The sequence below is a fragment of the Phascolarctos cinereus genome, unplaced genomic scaffold, assembly GCF_003287225.1.
Source record: "Phascolarctos cinereus isolate Bilbo 61053 unplaced genomic scaffold, phaCin_HiC Scaffold_2;HRSCAF=192, whole genome shotgun sequence".
NCBI classification, from domain to species: Eukaryota; Metazoa; Chordata; class Mammalia; order Diprotodontia; family Phascolarctidae; genus Phascolarctos; species Phascolarctos cinereus.
The window spans coordinates 277484913-277508554 of record NW_027555625.1 but is presented as its reverse complement, the minus strand read 5'-3'; the positions used below and the strand labels follow the sequence as shown (position 1 = coordinate 277508554).

General features: G+C 38.4%; 1 protein-coding gene across 3 annotated transcripts in view; it reads left to right on the top strand.

Moving 5' to 3' along the window:
* Positions 1-23642, top strand: part of FTO (FTO alpha-ketoglutarate dependent dioxygenase) — a 418955-nt gene that overhangs the window by 190088 nt on the left and 205225 nt on the right. The window contains exon 8 of one of the 3 annotated variants that reach the window (XM_078150063.1): positions 10935-11002. The exons of the other annotated variants lie outside the window; for them this stretch is intronic. Within the exon in view, the coding sequence (XP_078006189.1) occupies positions 10935-10982 (48 nt within the window). The 3' untranslated portion in view covers positions 10983-11002. The remainder of the gene's footprint in view (positions 1-10934; positions 11003-23642) is intronic. 3 annotated transcript variants of the gene reach the window in all.

Below are 23642 nucleotides of genomic sequence, written 5' to 3'. Positions count from 1 at the left end.
TTCAATGAATAATTATGCTTTTTCTGTTCATGTAAAATAGCGTATGTGGGGGATCTCTTCTACTAAATGGACTCTGTGTTTTCAAAAAACATCATTGATTTTTCTCTTTTGGAAGCCAAACCAAAAATCCTTAACAGGCAATGAATGTATTCACTTTTTGCTTATGAGTTAAATGAGATTTGGAAGTAGTTTCACATATAGAAGAGAGTTAGGCAGAATTTTTTTTTTAACTTTCAGCATTCCCACATTTACTATGTGTTGGAAGGCAAAGGGGGAAGGTGGGGCAGAGGAAGAAAGGAAAATGAGTTCTTAAATAGCTTTTCCTCTATTAATGGTAATTACTTCACATGTTATAACCAGTCATATTTTTCAAAAAAACTTTTCAACTGTCTAAAACCTCATGGTTCCCCCCATGTAAGCCTTTCCCTCATCCCCAACCCTACCCCAGCCCCTACTTCTCACTCCTTGTTTCAGCAAGCACACATTTTTATCATGCTGTTTATTCTTAGCATTTCTTTCCCTGAGGATGGTTTTACTCTGCACTTGCTCTTGTGATGTAAATGTTAAACCTTGTTTGAATGACAGTATGATAAAATTTCACATTTTCCCTGAACATTACCTCATGAATTTAGAGACGTTAAACTTGAAGTGCATAGCCCTCCCGCTACAACCTAGGTATCTCTCTAGCCTTTCTCTCTCCTCTTCTCTCATCCCGGAAAAAAGGACTAAGGCTATTCAGATGCTTGTATTTTATTAAAAACAAACAAAAAACCCCAATGACCACTCCCTTATCCCAGATTAACATATTATCGAGAGACTCTTCAGGATAAGTGTCCACTGAATTCAAAGAAAGAGTTACCATTTGAAAGAGACTGTACAAGCTTTGCTTTCTGGGTAAAGAGAAGTATGAAAAGCTGAAATCTCTTGTGATGTGAGGAAGTGTTACTGTAGCTGTAGATTCAGTGGATAGGCCATTTGTCTCTCAGGATCTGGTATCATTCGTGCCTTGAAAAACTGACATTTATTTTACCTATAAAAATGTTTTAACACCATCAAATTCATGAGGATACAGAAAAAGACAGTTGAATGTGAACCTTGCAAATTGATGGAATATATTCATTTTTTTTGCTAACTTGATCATTTCAGTAAAGACCAGCGGATACACTTTTGGAGTTGTTTCCAATACAAACATTTAAAGAATATTGCTTATTTACACGTGGGCAAGAAACAGTTTTGTGCCTATCTATCTGGTGTTCCACTAAGAAAGAAAAGACCAGACGCTGATGGTTTGGTGTGTTATAATGAATTGTGTTTCCTGCCTTGACAATTTGTTTTGCCGAGTGGTAGTGTATTTATATGGCAATTGGCCTTAATAACCTTTATTGACTTGAGTGGATAGAAGCCAAGACCAGGATTATTAAAATGTATCCGTTTTGAGGCAGTACAAAATCACAACATATATAATTATGTTAGGTAGGCTACAGGCTCCATTTAATCCCACCCATTTATGTTAAAATTTGGCAGGAAGAGCAGAGTCATGGCATTGAAAACATTAAGAGATGCAGAAAATGAGTGAGAGTTTTATGTAATGGCATTCCATTTGCTTGTTGTTAAAGCTCTTCACGAGGGAGTGGTGAAGCTTAGGAACGTTAAAGATGACCTTTTCATACAGAAGTTTTAGTCATTTAATTTTAAAATGTCCCATGACATTTTTCTTCTTGGTTTGAGCTTTCTTAAAGCTACTATGAAAGCTTAATTGCAGCAGCCTATCCATTTTAGCTTAGATATGTATTCTAAATGCAGGGTATATGGTCATGGGGAATGAAGTCTGGGTGGAACAGTTTGTTTGTTTCTAGGGGAATTAATGAAGCTGTTATAGCACTTTGGGCTTTTATTTTAAGCTGAGATGTAGAACAAGGTGGGTTTTTTACATATCAGAGCAGTTTCTGCTGTCACAGCTAAAGGTAAAAGTAATGTCTTGCATTATTTTTGGAAAGAAAAAAAGGTTTTGTTCGCATTAAAGATTAATCCCAGTTAATTGTAAATATTAAAACATATACAGTCACTTTGGGATTCCAGTTTTCAGATCCAATATTTCTGAGTTATTGGGAAAGTCCACTACACTAATTCAGAATCTGAAATTAAAAGTCTGATCATTCAGAATTAAGGCTTAAACTCCACTTTCCCTTTCTCTGCTGTACCCAAACTCAGCAGAGTGACTCAGATGTGCTATATAGGCTGGCTGTAGGCTGATATTTGAGGCTAGTGGCCTAGGACCTTGAATGCCAGAACAAATAAGAAGGCTGAGATTGGGAGCAATGCTCTTACATTAGGGCACTAAGAATCGCCTTTCATCCCTTCTTCAGTTTTGCTCACCGCAGACTTTTGATGCAGGCTTTAAAAACAACAGCAACAATAACAAGAAAATGTTTTGGGAGGTGGTGTGAGCAGAGGATAGAAGATTTAAAGAGTAAACTTTTTTTTATAATTTCATCAGTAATTGTAAAAAAATATTATTTAATTGTTTTCTTCCCCTTCTTCCCCCCCCCCTTCCACTTACCTAATTTTTCTGGCTCATATTTTTCCATTCTTCTCCTTAGTGACTATAGTTATTAATGAATGAAAAAAATTGTTATGTAACCTGCCTTTTTGGGGCGGAGGTATGAGAGCATTTGCAATTCCAAAAGAATTCAGACTTAAGCCTCCAAAACAGAGTATGTGCTAGAAGCACAAAGAACTGTTTTTATGTTCTCTTTGAAGTATGTGTGTGTGTGTGTGTGTGTGTGTTTGCAACAGGATAAGGAAAATTTTAGAAACTGTCTGATAGTGTTCAGGGTAAATACTTAAACCCCTTTAGAGAATTTCACACACAGATACCATACAGCAGAAAAAAAGGGATACTTATGTTTCTTAAAGCTGCTACAGCCTACAGCTTTGTACTTAAAGACAGAGGTGTTGAATAGAATTCTATCGAGGATACATCCAGTGACAATATCTCCTAGAACATCAGAGCAAACCAGTGGGTAGGACTTTCTATTTTTAACCCTTCCATGAGCGAGTCAGTAGAGTTTTGAGCTTTGTTAGTATGAAGTGCTTGAACGTGCCTGTTCTGTACACCAAGAATGTGAAGAGGCGCAATCCCCAGGTGCCTCCTCTCTGCACACGAGAAGAACAGGGCCCAAAATGCTGAAGGTTATGAGACCATGACAGGAGCCAGAAAATGCCCGCTGTAGGCATGGATGGCATGGCCTTCCCTCTCCCACCTGGAATCTGTGTATGGAGAGAGAGAAACCAGAATGGACAGACGGGCTTTCAGGTTCAGGTTTGATTTCTCAGGATATTGTTGGGTTGTGCCAATCTTTATTGTATACACACAATTAAAATGTATTTATGTATTGTTATGCATATTTATGTGATTATCACATGTTCGTATACTTTAAACTATTCTTCTCAGAAGAACTTAAGTGTGTAGAAATTAAGGTTTTTGGTAAAGCAATGGATATACTCAGTTTCCCCCCTAAGGTGCTAGCTCACTGTTTGAATTTATTTGCATTCATTTTGACTAGCAGATCATCACCATGTTTTTAGGGAGGCTCTCAAACACCCTGGTGCTGGAACAGATTGCCTTCAACATTGCAATTGTCTAAAAAATGCAGCATACAAACAGGTTTGCTTTTTTTTTCTTATTTCCCCTGTAGCTTTTTCAAGTAATTCAGTTCAGGCTTCCTATTTACATTCTTACAAGTCATTTAACTTTGAAACAAGCCAGAGATTTAAGTACTCCTTCAGCTTCAGGCTTAGTAGTTGTTCCACAGAGCTTTCTTTTCAGTTCTAGCTCTGAACAGCATGAAGGAAAAGAAAATCCCCGTCATCTGCTAGTCTTTGTTATTGGGAACATTCCCAACATTTTCTTTTAGATCAATCTTTTCTTCTAAGTAGGTCCCTAACATCATTGCCCTCTAACTAAGGTTGTTGTTAGACTCAAATGAAATCATATATTTATGAGCTTGCTTTGAAACACGTAAATAAAGCTCTTCTACAAATTCAAGGTAGCAGGAATAGAACTTAAGGGAAACCCTAAGTTATGAACACTCAGCTAAAAACAACATGCATGATATAGCACTGCTGATTAACAGTAACAATAACTACCTATAATAATACTGTATATATATATATGTAAATATAATGTACATTTTAAAATTTGCAAAATGATTTACATACATTATCTTGTTCCCTCCACCCTTCTCATGACAAGATGCCCTCCACTGCTAGAGCCCTTCACCACTGATGATTTCTGCCAAGGAAGGAACCCTTCCTTCCTTCTGTTGTCAGAATTATAGATACTCCTTTCCCTTTCTCCAACCCCTCATCACTACCCAGGGGAACTGCAGACATGAGAAGGCTTTCCCCAACCCCCATATACACACTTATACCAAACTTGAACTTGGGGCTTAGTACTTCCTATTTTCCTTTTCCTAAACATTGTATTAGCAATCTAGTTTCTACTACACTCCTCCCTAATCCCCCCTCTCAGCTCAATTTGTATACCCATACCAAATTTCTATACTTAACCTCAAAGGGGTTCAGTGATGCATTTAGAGGAACTCAGTGCTCAGGACTACTTTAGTACCATCTCAGCCATATTATGGATTTTGTAACTTTCATGGGTTGGTTTGAGAATCTAAGCCACATTTACAATATTGTTTATATAAGTATATATGTACAAAGAGCTAAACTTCTTTCTTATAAGTAAACTTTTGAAAGATAATCTCTTCATAAATTGCCTGTATTATTATTAGCCATCATCATGCTTCTCTTACCATTATTTTCTGCAAGACAACTACTTGGTTTGACCGAAGCTGACTCTGCTATTAATTGTTTTTGTTGTATGACTTGTTTTTGTTATTTCTGAAAGTGCTTTTGTGCTCATTTGTAGGTTATACATTTAAGCCTCTCTATTCCCCAACAGGTAAACTATGAATGGTTTTTTTTCCCTAGATCTATCTACTTGCTATCAGACCATCTAAGTGACTGAGGGGCATTCTTGGTTCAAAATTCAAAGAATATACTGTGGGATTTAAAATTCTCATTTTATAGATCTTAAAGAACCTGAATCCCAGAAAAATTGATGTGACTTGCCCAAGGTCACATAGATAATTAATGGCAGAGTGAGATTGTCCCTATGTGTTTAAAAGTACACGTAGGACAGATATTTTCTAGATGTTAGTGCTTGATTGATGACTACTGCATTTGGAATAATAGGTAAATGTACAGTGTGAAGCATGCCTGTATGAGATAGAGACAACATGTGTAGTGAGGAGAGGGTGAGCCATAGAGTGTAGTACAACCTTGGTTTCAGTTCAGCCTCTGACACATGCTGGCTCAGTGACTTTGGGCAAGACACTTAACCTCTCAGTGACATCAGGCAACTTACTTAAGACTATTTGCCTTGTATAGCTGCAGATCTTCATTGGTAGAGGGAAAATGTCCACACTGGTTATTCTCTACCGTAATGAAATCTCAGGTTCAAACATTCAGGGTGATATGCAGTGAAGAGAGCACTGGGCTTGCTGTAAGGAAGACAGGTTCTAATCCCAATGACATTTGCTAACTTTGACTCTGGGCAAGTCCCTTGTGCTCTCAGTGCCTCAGGCATTGAAGAGTTACCTTCTGAATTATCCTTGCTTCTGGCCACTGGACCCAGATAGCTCTGGAGGAGAAAGTGAGGCTGGTGACATTGCACAACCCTCCCTCACTCAAAACAGTCAGGTGCAAGTCATGTCATCATCTCCCTGATGTCATGGTCCTCTTCCAGAACGAAGGACAAACCACAACCATAGCTGCTTGCTTTTTGGAGGGAGGTCCCATAGAAAGAGTTTCCCTGAATTTTTGCCTATTTACAGGTAGAATATTATTATTAACAACAACAACAACACTATATAATAGGAGCTGATTTTATATAGTGCTTGAAAGTTTGGATTTTGCTTGCATCTGTTATCTTATTTGATCTTTCTGACACTTTAGGCCCTTCTTGTTAGAAATAAGAAATTCAAACTGACAGTTTTGTTTGTAAAGGCTTGGTTTCTGTATTAGTTTGTAAAATGACAGTCTTCCTATTAAAGTGTTTTTTATAGTAATGGCTAGCTATTAAACACCTAGCATCATTCTGTCCCATATGACTCAGCAGATTTAGAGGCCTGTGAACTCTTGCATTTTTCATTTTGTAAAATCTGAACTTTCAGGATAGTGAGATGTTCCAGTACCTAGAAGAAGAAATATAATTTCCCTGATCCCCAGCTCCATGCTCCATGGCAGCTTCGGCAGTGTGGATACTTTATGAGGCTTGGATGACTGCAACAGTTAGTATTCTGGCTGTCTAAGGATGCATTTGAAATCACATTGGTCAAGTTCGGCTTTTCTCTCCTATCCATGTTACCCAGATTTACTTTTATTTGTCATGTACTGAACCAATTTTCTTGAAATCTTGATTACTGCTCATAGGAAGTCTTCTTACTTTAAAATTTTCTTTAGAGTATTTGTTTAAAAAAAACAACAACAAAACAACCTACAACCCAGTACCTGGAGTCATCTATAACAACATCAGTGGAACATATCAGAGTGTAGGCTACTCATGAGGTCTGACTCCTTACATCTGTTTGGAAGCTACTACTAAGAAAGACAAGTCCAAGGAGACAGAGCCCATTACTGCTTTAATGGGAATAAGAATAACTTTAAGCAAACTAATATTTGCTTAAAAATGAGAGAAGAAATACCTAGGTCACTCCTTATCATCAGAAGCAGCACTGCTATAACCTAAGATGAAAGCATTGTGTCCAACATGTTTTGTTGATGCTTTTCACATTTTATTTAGTGCCCCTTTTCTTTATAAAAGGATATAATTGATCCTAGAATTTGATAGCCTTTTCAACACAACAGCAAATTTGGACTCTTTACTACCTAGCTCATAAGGAATGTAAAAAAAATCATTGGGTGTAGAAATGTGTAAATCCCTAAGGAGAAAATTGACTTTTTACTAGTCAAGCTGAAAGCTGACTGTTTCTCATCCTTTGGGTAGGCAACCCCTTTTGATGATGGTGTGTGTATGAATAATCAGCTTGGTTGCTTGCTATACTTCAGACTGGTCCTAGGAAAGGGATCTGGAAGTACCTGGGTTTTCTGTCTCTAGCAAGAATCTTTATGATCTAGTATACCTTGGTACATGAAAACTGACCCATGTCTTGGCTCTTAATGATCTTAGGATTTTCCCTGTAAAGAAAATAGCAATTAACACCCAACAATGCACAGACCAGAAAATTAGTTTTATCCTTGAAAAGTTGAAAGAGCTGCCTTGTCCACAGGAAATCTTTGGTAGGAGTGTAGAGGAGATACTGATTTTAACTTTACTGCCAGTGGTGCTATTGGTATTTGTGTCAAATGGAAGAAATTTAGATGGTATTGGCCAAGATCTACCTTCACTGATGGAGTCAGATTGTGCAAGCTACAAAAAGATTTTGGTGGGAACAGTGAAGATGAAACATTATGTACTCCTCTTCTCTTCTAGATGTTTAAAACCTTGCTCACATTTCATATGGAAGAGGAAGGAGAGTAGCCCATGCCCTTGGAGTTCTTTGGTCAGGTTGTTATTGTAGGTAGTTAATTTTCTGTCTCTCCTCAGATATAGCCTGAATATACATATACACATGTGCATATATACATATACATATACATATACATATACATATACATATACATATACATATACATATACATATACATATACATACACATACACATACATATAGTATTTAGAGAACCTGGGATAGGCATGAGTATTCAGGCCATGGTATTTTCTGCAATAGGTAAAAAACCTCAGCTTAATCTGCTTAGTTAATTTAATTACATTATGACTTTTCCTCTTCTTTTGGTAGAATAGCCTGAAGTGCAGTTCTTTTGCAAAGTGTTTTACAAAGTTGCAGACCAAAGCAAGTGCAGAAAAAGCCTCTGCTTTCTAATTGAGATCTGAAATTGTGATTCTAATGCCACTCTAGAAGCTCCTTGAAAAAAAAATATGAGATCCTATGCAGTCTCTTCTCCATTATGTAAGAAGTTATTTCTGAAAGCTAACTATAGTGATATATGGTGATCTCTCATCAAAATTATATCTCATCATCCCATTTTGCATTTCAGTTTCTAATAGTCTTATGATTAAATTTGGATGGGGTGAGGGAAGGGTAGTGAGCATAAGGAAGAAACAAGTTATGTTCATTCAATGTATTGAACTCAACACGTTGAGCATTTATTATATATGGGTCAGAGCAGCTAGGTGACCAGTGGATTGAGTGCTGGGCCTAGAGTCAGGAGCACCTGAGTTCAAATCCAGCCTCAGACACTTACTACCTGTGTGATCCTGGGCAAGTCACTTAACCCTGTTTACCTTAGTTTCTTCGTCAGTAAAATGAGCTGGATAAGGAAATGGCAAACCACTCCAGGATCTTTGCCAAGAAAACTCCAAATGGGGTCATGAGGTGTTAGACACGACTGAAACAACTCAGCAACAATAACATATAAAGATCATGTGGGTGGAATACATGGCTGAGTAAGATACACTTCCTACCCTAGGAATCACAGGCTAGTAGGGAGAGAGTCAGCCCTTACAGAAACAACTACAATATGCCAGTATGTGATTAGATGATACAAGTGCTATAGTAATTCAATTTCTGTTTGGTGTGGAAAAGACTTTGTGTCAAAAGTGGACCCTGAAGGATGATAGCCCTTGAAAGTCTCTTTCAGCTTTAAGACCATGATCCTGTGTAATATTACGGCAGGTAAAGATGGAAACAAAAAGAAAGGACATTTTAGTAGAGAGAACAGCATGAACAAAGATACAGTGAGGGATATCAGGTGCTTTTATGATACAGCAAATAGATCAGTTTGGCAGGAGCAGAGAATTTGTTCAGGGAGTGATAAAGGTGAGTAGAAAAATGGAGAAGGACCAGATTGCCGAAGACCTGATGAAGGAATTTGGATATTGTTTAGGCAGCATTTCCTTTCCTCTCATTTTAGTCACTTTGGGTCCACTTAATTTTTTTTTTTGCTTTATTGGTGCTATTATCTTTGATGTTAAAGTTTGTGTTTTGAGTGAGATATGGACCTTCTTAGTTTCCTAAGGCCTTAGACTTAAAGGGTCACACATGTACCTTGCTACTTGGAAGTATGGCTCTATTTTTAATACATTAAAATGCTCCAGAAAGTATCAGCACTCCTCAGTTTCTTTTTCTGGAGCATCACCCATGTCCCATCTCCCTGGACAGACTGGGAGTGTATCCCCAAGATCTGTCCAAGGTCCTATTCTCTCTCTATACTCTCTCTTACTGTTAATCTAATCAGCCCCCCTGAATTTAATTATCATATCTATGAAGATGACTCCCAGATCTATAGATACAGCCCAAATCTTTCTCTTGAACTCCAGTGCCCCATCACCAGCTACTTATTAGATAATTCCAGTTTGGTAGCCTATAGGTAGATCAAACTCATGAAGTCCAAAATAGAGTTCATCTCTGTTCCCAACCCTTCTCCTTCTTACTTAACTTTTCCACACTTTCCAGTCACCTAAGTTTCAGTTATGAAGTTGTCCTCGACGCTTCCCTCTTCCTCATGCTCCATATTGGATTGATTGTCAAGTTCAATTGATTCTACCTACGTAATAGCTCTCACATCCACCTCCTTTCTGCTTATACAGCCTGACCTAGTCTTGACCCTAATCAGCTCTCTGCCTAGACTATTGCAATAACCTCTTAACTGATCTCCTCCTCTTAAGTCTCTTCCTTCTCCAGTCCATCTTCCTTTTTTTTTCTTTTTTCTTTTTTTTTTATATGAGGCAATTGGGGTTAAGTGACTTGCTCAGGGTCACACAGCTAGTAAGTATAAAGTGTCTGGTCTGAGACCGGATTTGAACTCAGGTCCTCCTGATCCAGGGCCCATGCTCTATCTACTGTACCACCTACCTGCCCCCAGTCCGTCTTCCACAAAGCCATCAAAGTGATATTCCTGAAGGACTATGTCACTTTGCTACTCAAAACTCCCTAGTACCTGCCTATTGCCTCCTCCTCCTTTTGGCATTTAAAACCTTTTACAATCTGAAACTGTCCTCCCATTCCAGGCTTTTTATACATTACTATTTTTAACATAGTCTTTTCTAGCCAGATGGGCTTCTTTGCTGTCCATCACCATGACTCTACATAGGCAAAGGCATCCCATGCCTGAAATGCACTCCCTCCTAACTCATAGAATTCTAGCTCCTTTTAAGGGTGAGCTCAAGTCCCATATCCTTCTTAATTCCCTAGCATTTTCCTCTTTCCCTCCCTGAATTTATTTTGAATGTATTTTTTTTAACACTTCAACTTATTATTTATTGATTTTTAGCATTCTTTTCTCTTTGAATTTTGAGTTCCAAATTCTCTCCCTCCCACTCGTTTCCCCACTCAGTGAGAAGGCCAGCAATGTGATAGCAATTATGCATATGAAATAATGCAAAATATTTCCACATTAGCCATATTTTTTAATGTACTCCTTATATATTTTGTATTGTATTGTGCACATATTGTTTCCTTTGGTAGATTATGTGCTCTTTGAGGGCAGGGATTGTTGCCTGGTATGTAATACGTGCTTAGTAAATACTTATTGGATAAGTGTAGGATAATAGGCATGCTTGCCTTGGTTCCCTCTTCCAGTCCCAACATTTCACCCAACACCATATGTCAGTGGTTGGAGGTTTTAGTCAACAGTATCGCGTTGGTGATTGCATACATTTAGTTGTCCTGTATCTGAATCATTGAGTGTCTTAGAAACAATTAGATAACTAAGAAAGGTGGACTGAATCCATCTGAAAGTTCAATGATTGCTACTTTTCTTGTCTTTCTAATCTTATTTGGAAGGATGAAGGAAGGAAACAAGCATTTATTAATCACCTACGGTATGTTTGATCCTCACATCAACCCCAGAGGTAGGTACTCTTATTATCCCTATATTACAGTTGAGGAAACTGAGGCAGAGGTTGAGTGACTTACCCATGGTCACATAGCTAGTAAGAATCTGAGCCTAGATTTGAATTTAGGTCTTCCTTACACCAGGCCCTGCAGTCTATCCACTGTGCCACCCAACTGCTTCTAGACACCTTCATTCTTTGGCTCTATTGGATGTGATAATCCAATAATAACTATTTTTATTACTTATAATCCATCAAGTGTTAATCCGTCAGTGATTAGTAATTCCCTGTTTTTTGACCCAGGGTCAGATGTATGTTCTTTTTGCTGGGTTTTCTTCCTTTTTGTTGCTCACAGCTTTCGAAGATTTTTTGGTTTATTCAGAGAGCTTCTTTCCCTGCCTTTGTTTAGTTTGGAGCAGTAGAAGGTGGCTGCATTCTGGGATTACCATCTCTGTCCTTATGTTGGATTTAAAGAAGATTGAAACTTCCCAAGAAAGCCATGAAACATCTGTAGGTTACTGGGTTGAGATAACCACTGCTTTTTGTACTTTTAAAGGTGGGAACACAGGAGGAGAATTGACCAGAATTCCTAGAAATACCTTATTTGCTTGTTAATAGATATTTGCCTGACCAGTTATGAGGTGACTACTTAATTCCAGTTTTGAGTACCATTGCCATTATCATAACATCTTACCAAGTCATCTTTTCTAACCACCTTACATAGTTCTTTCTACTTTGAAAGCACTTACATATACACAATTTCATTGATCTTATTAACAACCCTTTGAAGAAGCAGATAGGGCAGTTTGTATTATTCCTTATTTCATAGCAGTTTTTGGCACAGCCTTGTTTCTTTCATTTATTGTTTCATTAATGTTTTCCTTTCTTTTTTGCCTAGTCTGTTGTCAATGCTTATCTACTTGGGGATGTTAGGAGAACCACACTTTGTTCTTCATTCTGAGGCCCAATGTAAACATCAATTGTAGGGTCATCACAATTTAGAGCTGAAAGAGACCTTAAAGATCATCTATGGCCCATGGGCCACCAGATTAAAAAGTGGTTTCAATCTGATTTTAATGTGTTGATGTATTAATTTTTAAAAAAAGAAATATGTAAACGTGTGATTTTCCAAGTCAATATACAGCCCATTGTTTAGTGTCCTGTTTCTATTTGAGTTTGATGATACCCTACTTCCCCCATAATATAATATAGAAACTTAGGTCTAATCATTTACCCAGGATTAAGTGTGACTTACTCAGGACCAACCACATCCCTGGTTAGTGGCACAATTGGAACTAAGCCCCTGGTTTTCTGATTCCCAATCCAGTGTGCTTCAATTAATTGCTTCTTGCTCAGTACTCTCCCCAGTAAAGTATTGGGTGCTAAGGATTTGAACAAGGTGAATTAACTGAATGGCTATTCAGCTCACAACTCTCTATTGTTTGGGCAGGAATTCCCCACCTAACCCTTGTCTGGGATTAACCCACATCAGAATTAGGTAACTGTGTGGCAGAGCATATTTCCAAGATGGGCATTGAAGACTACTCATCTCTTTTGATTCTGGGGAGGGGAGTTAAGAGTAGAATAACTCTGGGCCATGTCCAAGCCTATGTGTTATAGCTGTTTCCCTGGGTGGGAGGTAGAGGGGAGGGTACCTTGCCTCTGGGAACATGGCAGATTGCCTGATTTTCTGTTTAAAGTTATGTTCCTGTTGGAAACTGTTCAGTGCTGAGTTTCAATTGCTTCATATAAATATGATGAGTCCCCTTAGCTTTGTATGCTCTTCCTTCATCTCTTCCCCACTACTTGTCAATCCAAATTAGGGTCATTTATATGAGTAAAAGTTGCTATGTCTCCTCTATGCTTCTTTCTTGCCTTTCTAAAGGCCTGGGGAATCAAGTGCCCATATGCCGTGCAGGAATAAGTTCATGGAATGGGGTTCACTTCAAGAACATTTTGAGAGGTGTGGAAGGCAAATGGGGAACTTAAATTATGCTCAGATTTAGAATTTAAGTCAAGGTTAAAAAGAAATTTCTGGTAGTTAGGGAAGAAGAATTCAAGGAAGAGCATGGGGAGAGATTTGCTCTTTTTCCTAGCCAAGAAAATCTTTTGGGTGATGAATAACACCTTAAAGGGCTTTCATCCCATAAATGCCTCCTTGAAGGCCAAGATTTAGGGAGTGGCTTGATATAGGGACAATTAGTGTCATTTGAATTTGAAAGTTATTAACATTTAAAAATCCCTTTTCCAACTTGGTTTACCCAGATAACCCCAACATAAACCCAATTAATAGGAGTATTCCTTCTCAGAGAGGAGGACCCAGGATTTTGTTGGAAAACTCACCCACTGAATGCATCAGTGACAGGACTAGGTGTAGAATTTAGAATAGTGCATCAATTCCTCCTGTGCCTTGTGGGTCTTTTTGTCTATCACCTGTGCACTTGATAGGAAGCACTGGCTTCTTTCAGCATGTTTTTCAGAATGGAACCTGAGCTGTGTATTTCATGATACAATCTGGAAAGATCTGTGAAGGGTACATGGTAACTATCTTCATCTCTTTGAAAGACTGTCCTGTGAAAGAAGGATTAAATATTTTGTAGAGCTCCAGAGGTCAATTAGACTCAGATTTTGGCTCAGTATGAAAAAGAAGCTTCTAAAAAAGCTATCCCAAAATGAAATGAGTTGCTATGAGATGGTGAGTTCCTTGTCACTGAGGGTGTCACCTATGTGTTTGAGGAGATTCCCACATTAGTTTGAGAGAGTGAACAAGATGGTCTCAGAGTTTTCTTCCAGGATTCTGTGATTTTATTATATCTAGTTCCTACTGTCAAAGTCTCTGCAGCACTACTCTTTATGCATTTCAGGGAAGGCAAAGACCTCTTGGCTAGGAAAAAAGGAAGTTAATGTCCCTGGTACTCTTATGAGGAATTTCACATTAATATCAACCTTTTGAATCCCTTCCCAAACAGCCTTGGTTCTCACTTTCTAGTCAAGGAAGTCTGAATCTACACTTTCTCAATATTCCTCTCAACTTGGCTGGTTTGGGAATCATATAACTAATCATCAAGGATATATTGAGTATTGATTGCCCACAGGGTACGTAGCCCTATACTAGGCACTCAGGGTACACATTAAGCATCTAGAGAGCAAATAAAGTGGTGTTATAAGCTTGGAACGCTTTTCCTCCCTCCTCTCATGGAGGTGTACAGAATGAGTCCGGCATGGAAAAAAGGGGAAGCTCCTGTCGTCCCCAGAGCGCCCCTGGCACCAGTACAGCAACCTTCATGCTGACGGCACTGGAATTTCCTGGTGAGAAGCGATTTGTTTTCTTGATTAGAATGTAAACACTTGCAGAAGTTGTGGGTCTGCTCTCACGTGAGTTTTATTATAGACTTTTCCATTTGTAAACATCATGCCTTGAGCCTGAGGAAGAAATGTGATAACCCCAGGCTTCCCAAGAGAGGTGCACATTTGGTTTCTTTCTGGGATAAAATTAATATGTCTTAGCATCCTTCTCTGAGCATGTCCCCCTCATTCTTTTTTTTGTGTGTGTGTGCATGTGGTTGTTGTTCCCTGTGCCTTTTAATATATGTTTTGATACATTTTCTTCTCACACAATTGACACTTCCCAAAAACCCCTCAAACGGTGCCTTACTGTAGTGCCTATTTCCCCAAAGTAGATGATTAACTAAAAAAAGGACTCATCTTTTAATTCTGGGAACATGACAGTGACGTTAATCATGGGTTTGACTGGAGTTTTGTTATGTCTCAGTGTTGGCTGCACTTAAATTGTTTTAATTGTCACTTATATCTCTCTTCTGGTTCCTCTTTCTTTATATCACATCGTATCAGTCTTTCCTTGCTTCTCTGAATTTTTTATATTTATCTCTCCTTATGACACAGTTATAGTCCATCACATTCATATGCCAGTGTTTATTTAGCCATTCTTTAATTTGGGTCATGTATCTTGTTTCCAGCTTTTTGTTACCATAAATCATGCTGTGATGAACATTTTTGTACTTGTGGATTTTGCTTATTGTCAGTAGCATCATTTGATATAATCTCAGTAATGGAATCTTTGGATCAAATAGTATGAATGACTAAATAATGTCTCTTGCTTAATATCAAATTATTCTTATGAATGGATGAAACAATCCACAGTCTGACCAGTAATAAATCAGTCTTTTTCTTCCCATAGCCCCTTTAACATTAAATTTTCTCATATTTTATATTTTTGCTAGTTTGAGAAGTATGAGTGATATCATAGGGTTATTTTAATTTCTCCTTTCCTGATTACTAGTAATTTTGAACTTCTTTCAGTTAGTTATCGAGAGCTTTTATTTCTTTTTTTGAGAACCATTGTTCATATTCTTTGTCAGTTGGTCAGTTAGGGAATAGCTCTTAATCTTATATATTTGTATCAATTCCCTATACATTTTTAAAAGTCTAATTTTTATTTCACATTTGTTTCAAATACTTCCCAATATAAACACATTTTATTTATTTTTTAAAATAAATTTTCATTGACATATTTCATTTTTATGCCATTTACTTTTCCAATAATGTCTGCCTTTTCCAGAAAGCTATACCTTAAAACACTAAAGATTAGGAAGATAGCCACGTCAGCAAAACTCACTGACATATTGAAAAAGTCTTGACATTAAATGCAGTGTTCCACAGCCATAGTTCCATACCTCTGTGAAGAAGCAGGGGAAGTACCTTCTCATATTTCTTCTTTGGAGTCAAGCTTAGTTATTATAATTTCATAACAATCAGTTTTATTAATCTATATATTTTCTAATAGTTCCAGTTGATTAATTTTATTTGTGGAAAAGCTTTAAAATATTAATGTAGTTGAGATTACCTGTTTCATTTTTTTTGGTTTTTTTCTAATATAAATTTATTTATTTTTAGTTTTCAGTATTTACTTCCACAAGATTTTGAGTTCCAAATTTTCACCCCATCTCTCCCCTCCCCCCACCCCAAGATGGCATGCATTCTGAATAGCCCTTCCCCTAGTCTGTCCTCTCTTCTATCTCTCCCCCTCCCTTCTCTTATCCCCTTACCCTTCTATTTTCCTGTAGGGCAGGATAGACTTCTGTACCCCATTTCCTGTATTTCTTATTTCCCAGTTGCATGTGAAAACATTTTTTTAAACATGTGTTTTTAAAACTTTAGGTTTCAAATTTTCTCTCTTCCTCCCTCCCCACCCACCCTCATTGAAAAGGCAAGCAACTCAATATAGGTTATACATGTGCAGTTATGCAAAACACTTCCATAGTAGACATGTTGTGAAAAACTAACTCTATTTCCCTTAATCCTATCCTGCCCTCCCATTTATTCTATTCTTTCTTTTGACCCTGTCCCTCCTCAGAAGTATTTGCTTCTGATTAGCCCCTTTCCCAATCTGCCCTCCTCTCTATCATCCCCCTGCTCTCTTGTCCCCTTCTCCCCCTATTTTCCTGTAGGGTAAGACAGATTTCCATACCCAATTGAATGTGTATGTTATTCCCTCCTTAAGCCAAATCCTATGAGAATAAGATTCACTCATTCCCTCTCACCTTCCCCTTTCCCCTCCACTGTAAGAGACTTTTCTTTTCTGTTTTTTTGTGAGATAATTTACCCCATTCTACCTCTCCCTTTCTTCTTCTCCTAGTATAATCCTCTCTCATCCCTTAATTTTATTCTCCAGATATGACCCCTTAATCTTCAACTCACCCTGTGCCCTCTATCTATCTATCTTCTATCTATCTATCTATCTATCTATCTATCTATCTATATCTATCTATCCATACATATAATTTTTTCCTCCAACTACCCTAATACTGACAAAGGTCTCATGAGTTATAAATATCATCTTTCCATGCAGGAATGTAAACAGTTCAACCTTAATAAGTCTCTTATGATTTCTCTTTCCTGTTTACCTCTTCATGTTCCACTTGAGTCTTGTATTTGAAAGTCAAATTTTCTATTCAGCTCTGGTCTTTTCATCAAGAATGCTTGAAAGTCCTCTATTTCACTGAATGACCATTTTTTCCCCTGAAGGATTATACTCAGTTTTGCTGGGTAGGTGATTCTTGGTTGTAATCCTATCTCCTTTGCCCTCTGGAATATTATATTCCATGCCCTGTGGTCCTTTAATGTAGAAGCTGCTAAATCTTGTGTTATCCTGATTGTGTTTCCACAGTACTTGAATTGTTTCTTTCTGGCAGCTTGTAATATTTTCTCCTTGACCTGGGAACTCTGGAATTTGGCTACAATATTCCTAGGAGTTTTCCTTTGGGGATCTCTTTCAGGAGATCTGTGGATTCTTTCAATTTCTATTTTGCCCTCTGGTTCTAATATATCAGGGCAGTTTTCCTTGATAATTTCTTGAAAGATGATGTCTAGGCTCTTTTTTTGATCATGGCTTTCAGATAGTCCAATAATTTTTAAATTCTCTCTCCTGGATCTATTTTCCAGGTCAGTTGTTTTTCCAATGAGATATTTCACATTTTTTCTATTTTTCATTCTTTTGGATTTGTTTTACAGTGTCTTGATTTCTCATAAAGTCACTAGCTTCCAATTGCTCTATTCTAATTTTTAAGGAAGTATTTTCTTCAGTAATCTTTTGGACTTCCTTTTCCATTTGGCCAATTTTTCTTTTTAGGGCATTTTTCTCCTCATTGGCTTTTTGGACTTCTTTTGCCATTTGGGTTAGGCTATTTTGTAAGGTGTTATTTTCTTCAGTATTTTTTTGGGTCTCCTTTAGGAAGCTGTTGATTTGTTTTTCATGATTTTCTTGCATCACTCTCATTTCTCTTCCCAATTTTTCCTCTACTTCTCTAACTGGCTTCTCAAAATCCCTTTTGAGCTCTTCCAAGGCCTGGGACTGATTCATATTTTTCTTGGAGGCTTTGGATATAGGAGCTTTGACTTTGTTGTCTTCTTTTGGTTGTGTGTTTTGATCTTCTTTTTCACCAAAGTAAGATAATATAGTCTGACTCTTTTTGTGCTGCTTGCTCATGATCCCAGCCAATTACTTGAGTTTTAAACCCTTCCGATGTGGAGAATGTACTGTCCCAAGCTTCGGGGCTTTTACAGCTGTTTTCAGAGATACTTGTAGGGACCTGTAAATTTTCAGTTCTTGCAAGGTGGTATGATAAGGGATGAGGTGTTTACTCCTTTCTTGGCCTGTGCTGTAGTCTATTCGTGACCACAAGTACTCCTTTCGGTCCTGTAACTGTGAGGAGGGTTTTCTCTTCACAGCCACTACAAGCTCCACCAAGCCAGCTCTCCTCCCACTCCAGCACTGCCTCCCAGAACTGTGTCCCAGATCCAAGCACGGGTAAAGCAAGAGATTCCTGCCTCAAAGAGATCCCTGTAATCCCTGTCTGATCAGCCACTTGATTCCCCCTCAGTCTGTGGGGTGGAAGCTCAGGTGGCAGCTGCCCCCCCCCTGCTCCCCCCCCTCTGCTCCCCCCCCCCTCCCCAGGCCACGCTGTCAGGGAACTGGATCTGAGACTCCACCTTCCTTTCTCAGCACCGACAGAAACAGACCTTTCCCACTGACCTTCTAAGTTGTCTTTGGCATTTGTGGATTGAGGAGTCTGGAAACCACCACAGCTGCCCTCAATTCAGTCCTCTGAAGCCTGCTTCAGGTTTGCTGTGGCCTGCACGCCCATGCCAAACTGTTCTCCTCTTCCAGCCCAGCGCAATATACCTTTCAGATCAATCATCCAGGTTGTCCTGGGCTGGAAATTTGTTTCACTCTGTCTTTTTGTGGGTTCTGCTTTAGAATTTGTTTAGAGCCATTTTTTTATGGGTATTTGGAAGGGTTTGGCGGAGAGCTCAAGCAAGTCACTGCTTTCACTCTGCCATCTTGGTTCCGCAACCTGTTTCATTTTTGATGATTTTTTCTCTCCTTTGTGTGGCATTGATATAAGATTCTGATGTCCTTTGATTTTTTTTTTGCTCCTTTTTTTTTTAATGGTGTTGATGGGGTGTGGCCCAAGCCTAGGTCTTGGCCCCTTGCCCCAAAGGGAATCTGATTTCCACTTGTCTAGAGGCCCCAGCCCTTATTTCCCTTTGAAAGCCCTAGCCCTACCTTTTTGATCTCATGATCTATTCCCATTGTCTATTCAGTCTCTCAGACCTTCCAATCAGAATACTCACCCATACCCTTTTCCCAGACCCTCCCCTGGTCACCCAAAGTCACTTTAGCATATAAGATCTACCCTGGCCCTCATTTGGGGCTGAGAATCTCAGGCCCAAGAGGCTGAGCCTTTCTCATGCCTGCTCATCCTCACAGGTGTTACCTGGGTTATATGATTTATCACTAATAAACCTTTCCTCTGGCTGGAAGAAGATTTGAGTTGAATTATTTCAGGTAGGGCCTGGTACCATAATCTTGGGGTTCCCAGCACCCCAAAACCTCTAGACCTCTTCAGTGTGACTTTTTACATTTAAATTCTTTACACATGTGGAATTTATTATGATGCAAGATATAATATGCTCAGCCAAGCTTTTTTTGTTTTGTTTTGTTTTTGTCAGTCTATTTCTTAGTTTTCCCAGTAGATCCTGTCATAGTGTCCATTCCTGAATAGCTTGTTTTCTTAGGTCCTTCCTTCTTACTAACTAGACAGGAGGTACAGGATGGTGACTGGGCAGGACACTCCCCTATTTAATCGGTCCTTTTGTGGAAGTTACTGTAATACTCTGTACAAGTTCGTGTTCTGTTCATTTCACTTTGCATGAGTTCATGTAAGTCTTCCCAGGTTTTTCTGAAACCATCCTACTTGTCATTTCTTGTAGTACAGTAGTATACCATCACAATCATATATCACAACTTGTTCAGCTATTCCCCAGTTGATGAGCATCTCCTCAGTTTCCAGTTCTTTGCCACCATAAGAAGAGCTGCTATAAATATTTTTTGTACAAATAGGCTCTTTTCCCTTTTCTTTGATCTATTTGGGATACAGACCTGGTAGTAATATTGCTGGGCCAAAAGGTATATACAGTTTTAAAGCTCTTTAGGTATAGTTACAAATTGTTCTTCAGAATGGTTGGATCAATTCACAATTCCACCAATAGTGCATTAATGTCCCTGTTTTCCACTTCCCCTCCAGAATTTGCCATTTTCGTTTTCCGTTATATTGGCCAATCTGATGGGTGTGAGGTGGTACCTAGAGTTGTTTTAATTTGCATTTCTCTAATCAGTAGTTATTTAGAACGTGTTTTCATGTGACTGTTTTATATTGATTATTGTCATTCTCTCCAATAAAATTATTTATTGTTTTTATGACTTGTTCTTTAACACACTAATTCTTTAGATAAGTTTATGTAGTCTCCACTCCAATTAATTTTTAATCTGTGTTTCATGGTCCATCATTAAATATAATTTTATTGTACTACATTTGAAAAGGATGCATTTAATATTTCTGTTTTTCTGCATTTACTTATAAGATTTTTATGTCCTAATTTATGGTCAATTTTTATAAAGGTACCATGTGCCACTGGAAAAGAAGATATATTCCTTTCTTTTCCCATTCAATTTTATCTAAGATTCTATTCAGCTCCTTGACTTATTTCTTTTATTTTTTATTAGACTTACCTAGTTGTGTTTTTTTAAAACAATGGACCTATCATTTTATTTATTTATTTATTATTTAATAGTATTTTATTTTTACCCCAATTATATGTCAAGACAATTTTAACATCATTTTTAAAAGATTTCAAGTTTCAATTTTTTTCCCCTCACTCTCTTCCCCTTGCCTTAAAATATATAGCTTATACACGGGCTATCATGTAAAACATTTTTCCATATCGGTCACAGTTGTGAAAGAAGCAGATTAAAAGGAAAACAAAACATGGGAAAAAATGAAGTGAAAAAAGTGTGCTTCAGACTGCATTCAGAGTCCATCGCTTCTTTCTCTGGATGGGGAGAGCATTTTCCTTCGGGAGTCCTTTGTGCTTGTCTCGGATCATGGTGTTGCTCAGAAGAGCTGAGTCATTCGCCGTTGTTCAGCACGCAGTGTTGCTGACACTGTGTGACTTTTCCTAGTTCTGCTCATTTCACTTTGCATCAGTTCGGACGGCTCTTTCCAGGTTTTTCTGAAGTCGGCCTGTTTATCACTTTTTATTGCACAGTAGTTTCCATCACACTCATGTATCACAGCTTGTTCGGCCATTCTCCAGTTCATGGACATCCTTTCAATTTCCAAGATCTTGCCACCATGAGAAGGGCTCTCACAAATATTTTCGCACGTGTAAGTCCTTTTTCCTTTTTTGTAATCAATTTGATAATTGATTTTTATAGTTGATTTTGTAATAAAATATAGACCTAGTAGTGGTGTTGCTGGATCGCAGTTTGGTTCCCCGTTAAGCAGAGTTTCAAATTGCTCTCCAGAATGGTTGGATCAGGTCACAACTCCAGCCACAGTGCATTAGTGTCCCAGTTTTCCCACATCTTCTCCAACACTTATCATTTTTCTTTTTTGTCATATGAATCACTCTGATAGATGTGAGGTGGTACCTCAGAGTTGTTTTAATTCGCATTTCTCTGATCAGTGATGATTTAGAGCATGTTTTCATGTGGCTATAGATAGCTTTGATTGCTTTGTCTGAAAACTGCCTGTTAAGTTATTCTTGGTTGCAAGTCCAGCTCCATTGTTCTTTAGAATATATTATTCTGTGACTGTCATCAGTCTTTTCTTGCAGAAGCTGCTAACTCTTATCTTATCCTAACTATAGCTCCACAGTGTTCATTTTCCCCCCCATAATTGCTTGTAGTATTTTCTCCTTGACCTGGGAGTTTTGAAACTTAGCTGCGATGTTCCTGTGAGTTTTTGTCTTGGGGTCTCTTTCGGATGGTGATTAGTGGATTTTTTCTATTTCTATTTTATCCTCTCATTCTAAAACTTTGGGCCAATTTTCCTTAATAATCTCTTGAAGTATAGTGTCTAAACTCTTTTTTTTTTATCATATATTTCAGGTAGTCCAACAATTCATATATTGTTTCTCCTCGATATATTCTCCAGGTTAGTCCTTTTTCTAATGAGATATTACACATTCTCTTCTATTTTTTTTTCATTCTTTTGATTTTACTTTATTATTTCTTGGTGTCCTATGAAGTCATTAGCTTCCCCTTGTCTAGTTCTTATTCTTAAGGAGCTATTTTCTTCTCTAAGTTTTTGGATCTCTTTTTTTAAATGGTCGACTTTCTCTTCATAATTTTTTTGATTTTCTTGCATTACTCTTTTTTTTCCCCTATTTTTTCCTCAACCTCTCTTATTTGATTTTTAATGTCCCTTTTAAAGCTCTTCCAAAAACTCTTTTTTGAACTTGTGACCATTTTGCTTTTTTTCTTTGAGATTGAAGTATATGTTTTAATTTAACTGTCTTTTGAAGTTGAACCCAGATCTTCTCTATCACCGTGGTAGCTATCTATGGTTAGGTTCTTTCTTTTTTTGCCTACTCATTGTTATCATTATTATTGTTATTAGAGGCTTATTTACTTGCCTATTAACTTTGTGTTAAAATTGGGCTTTAGTCCTGAGATAGGAGGGACAATATCTCAGGCTTCAGAGTTTTGTGCTACTGTTTTCTGAGCTCTATCTGGGGGCCTGAATTCAGGTATTCCTCTTTGCCCCTGAGTCATGACCAAAGAAGTGCTGTCACCACAAATGCTCTTGTTTCCTGCGGTCCCTCCCACAGCTGCAAACTTCAGCTCACCCCTCTGCCCTGGAACCCAAACCAGGGACTCTGTGAACGCCTATAGCCGTCGGGGTCCTCTTCCCTGCCCTCTTTGACCACGCTGACCAGCACATGCTCACTTCTCCTCTCCCACAGCACAACCTGGTACTGTTTCAGGGCAGTACACTAGGACCCGCAGTCTTCCCCTGATCTGCTGTCCAACCCCAACACTGTCTGTGAAGCAAAAATTCCTGAAGCTGAGTCTGCCACTGAAGCAGCTGCCCCCAGGGCTTGTTGTTGTTCATTTGGCAATAACTTCCCTGAGGCATTTGTACTTAAGTCAGGCCAAGCCAGTGCACCTGGGAGGTGAGGTCTTTCCTAAGATCTTCCCAAGCCTTTTTAGGTGGACAGCTGCTTTACCTCAACTTTTCATTATTTCTGCCGCCCAGACTTCACTTGAAGGTGTTATTTTGTATTGTTTGTGGAGGGATTTCTGAGAGCTAGATAATTTCCTGCCTTATTCCACCATCTTCCCAGAATCCTCTTCTGAAATGAGGCTTTTATCAGAGAAACTTGCAGTAAAAAATTTTTTCTTTACTCTGTCATTTTGGCTCCAATCCTGGAAGTCCCATCACCTCTAATTCTCAAATGCTTCTCTGCTCTCATACTCTTCTCACCTGTGTGTCAGTCTTCCATTCTTCCTCATTCAAGTACCACACATCTGTCCTCAGCCCCTGCATCTTCTCTTTTCTGTGTCTGTGTCAGGCCCCCACGTATCTGTCCCCTGTGTGTGCTTCCTCTCAGTTAAGCCCATGTATGCCTCCTGCTCTTACTTCTTTATCTTGGCCTCCCACGTGTCCTTGAACCCATGTGCTGGGCCCATGTCTCCATTTCTGCCTCCCTCCCTGCCTCCATCTGTGAGCAAATTTGTATTATGTAAAAATTGCTTTATGTAGATGTCTGCAGAATGATCCACTTATGTAAA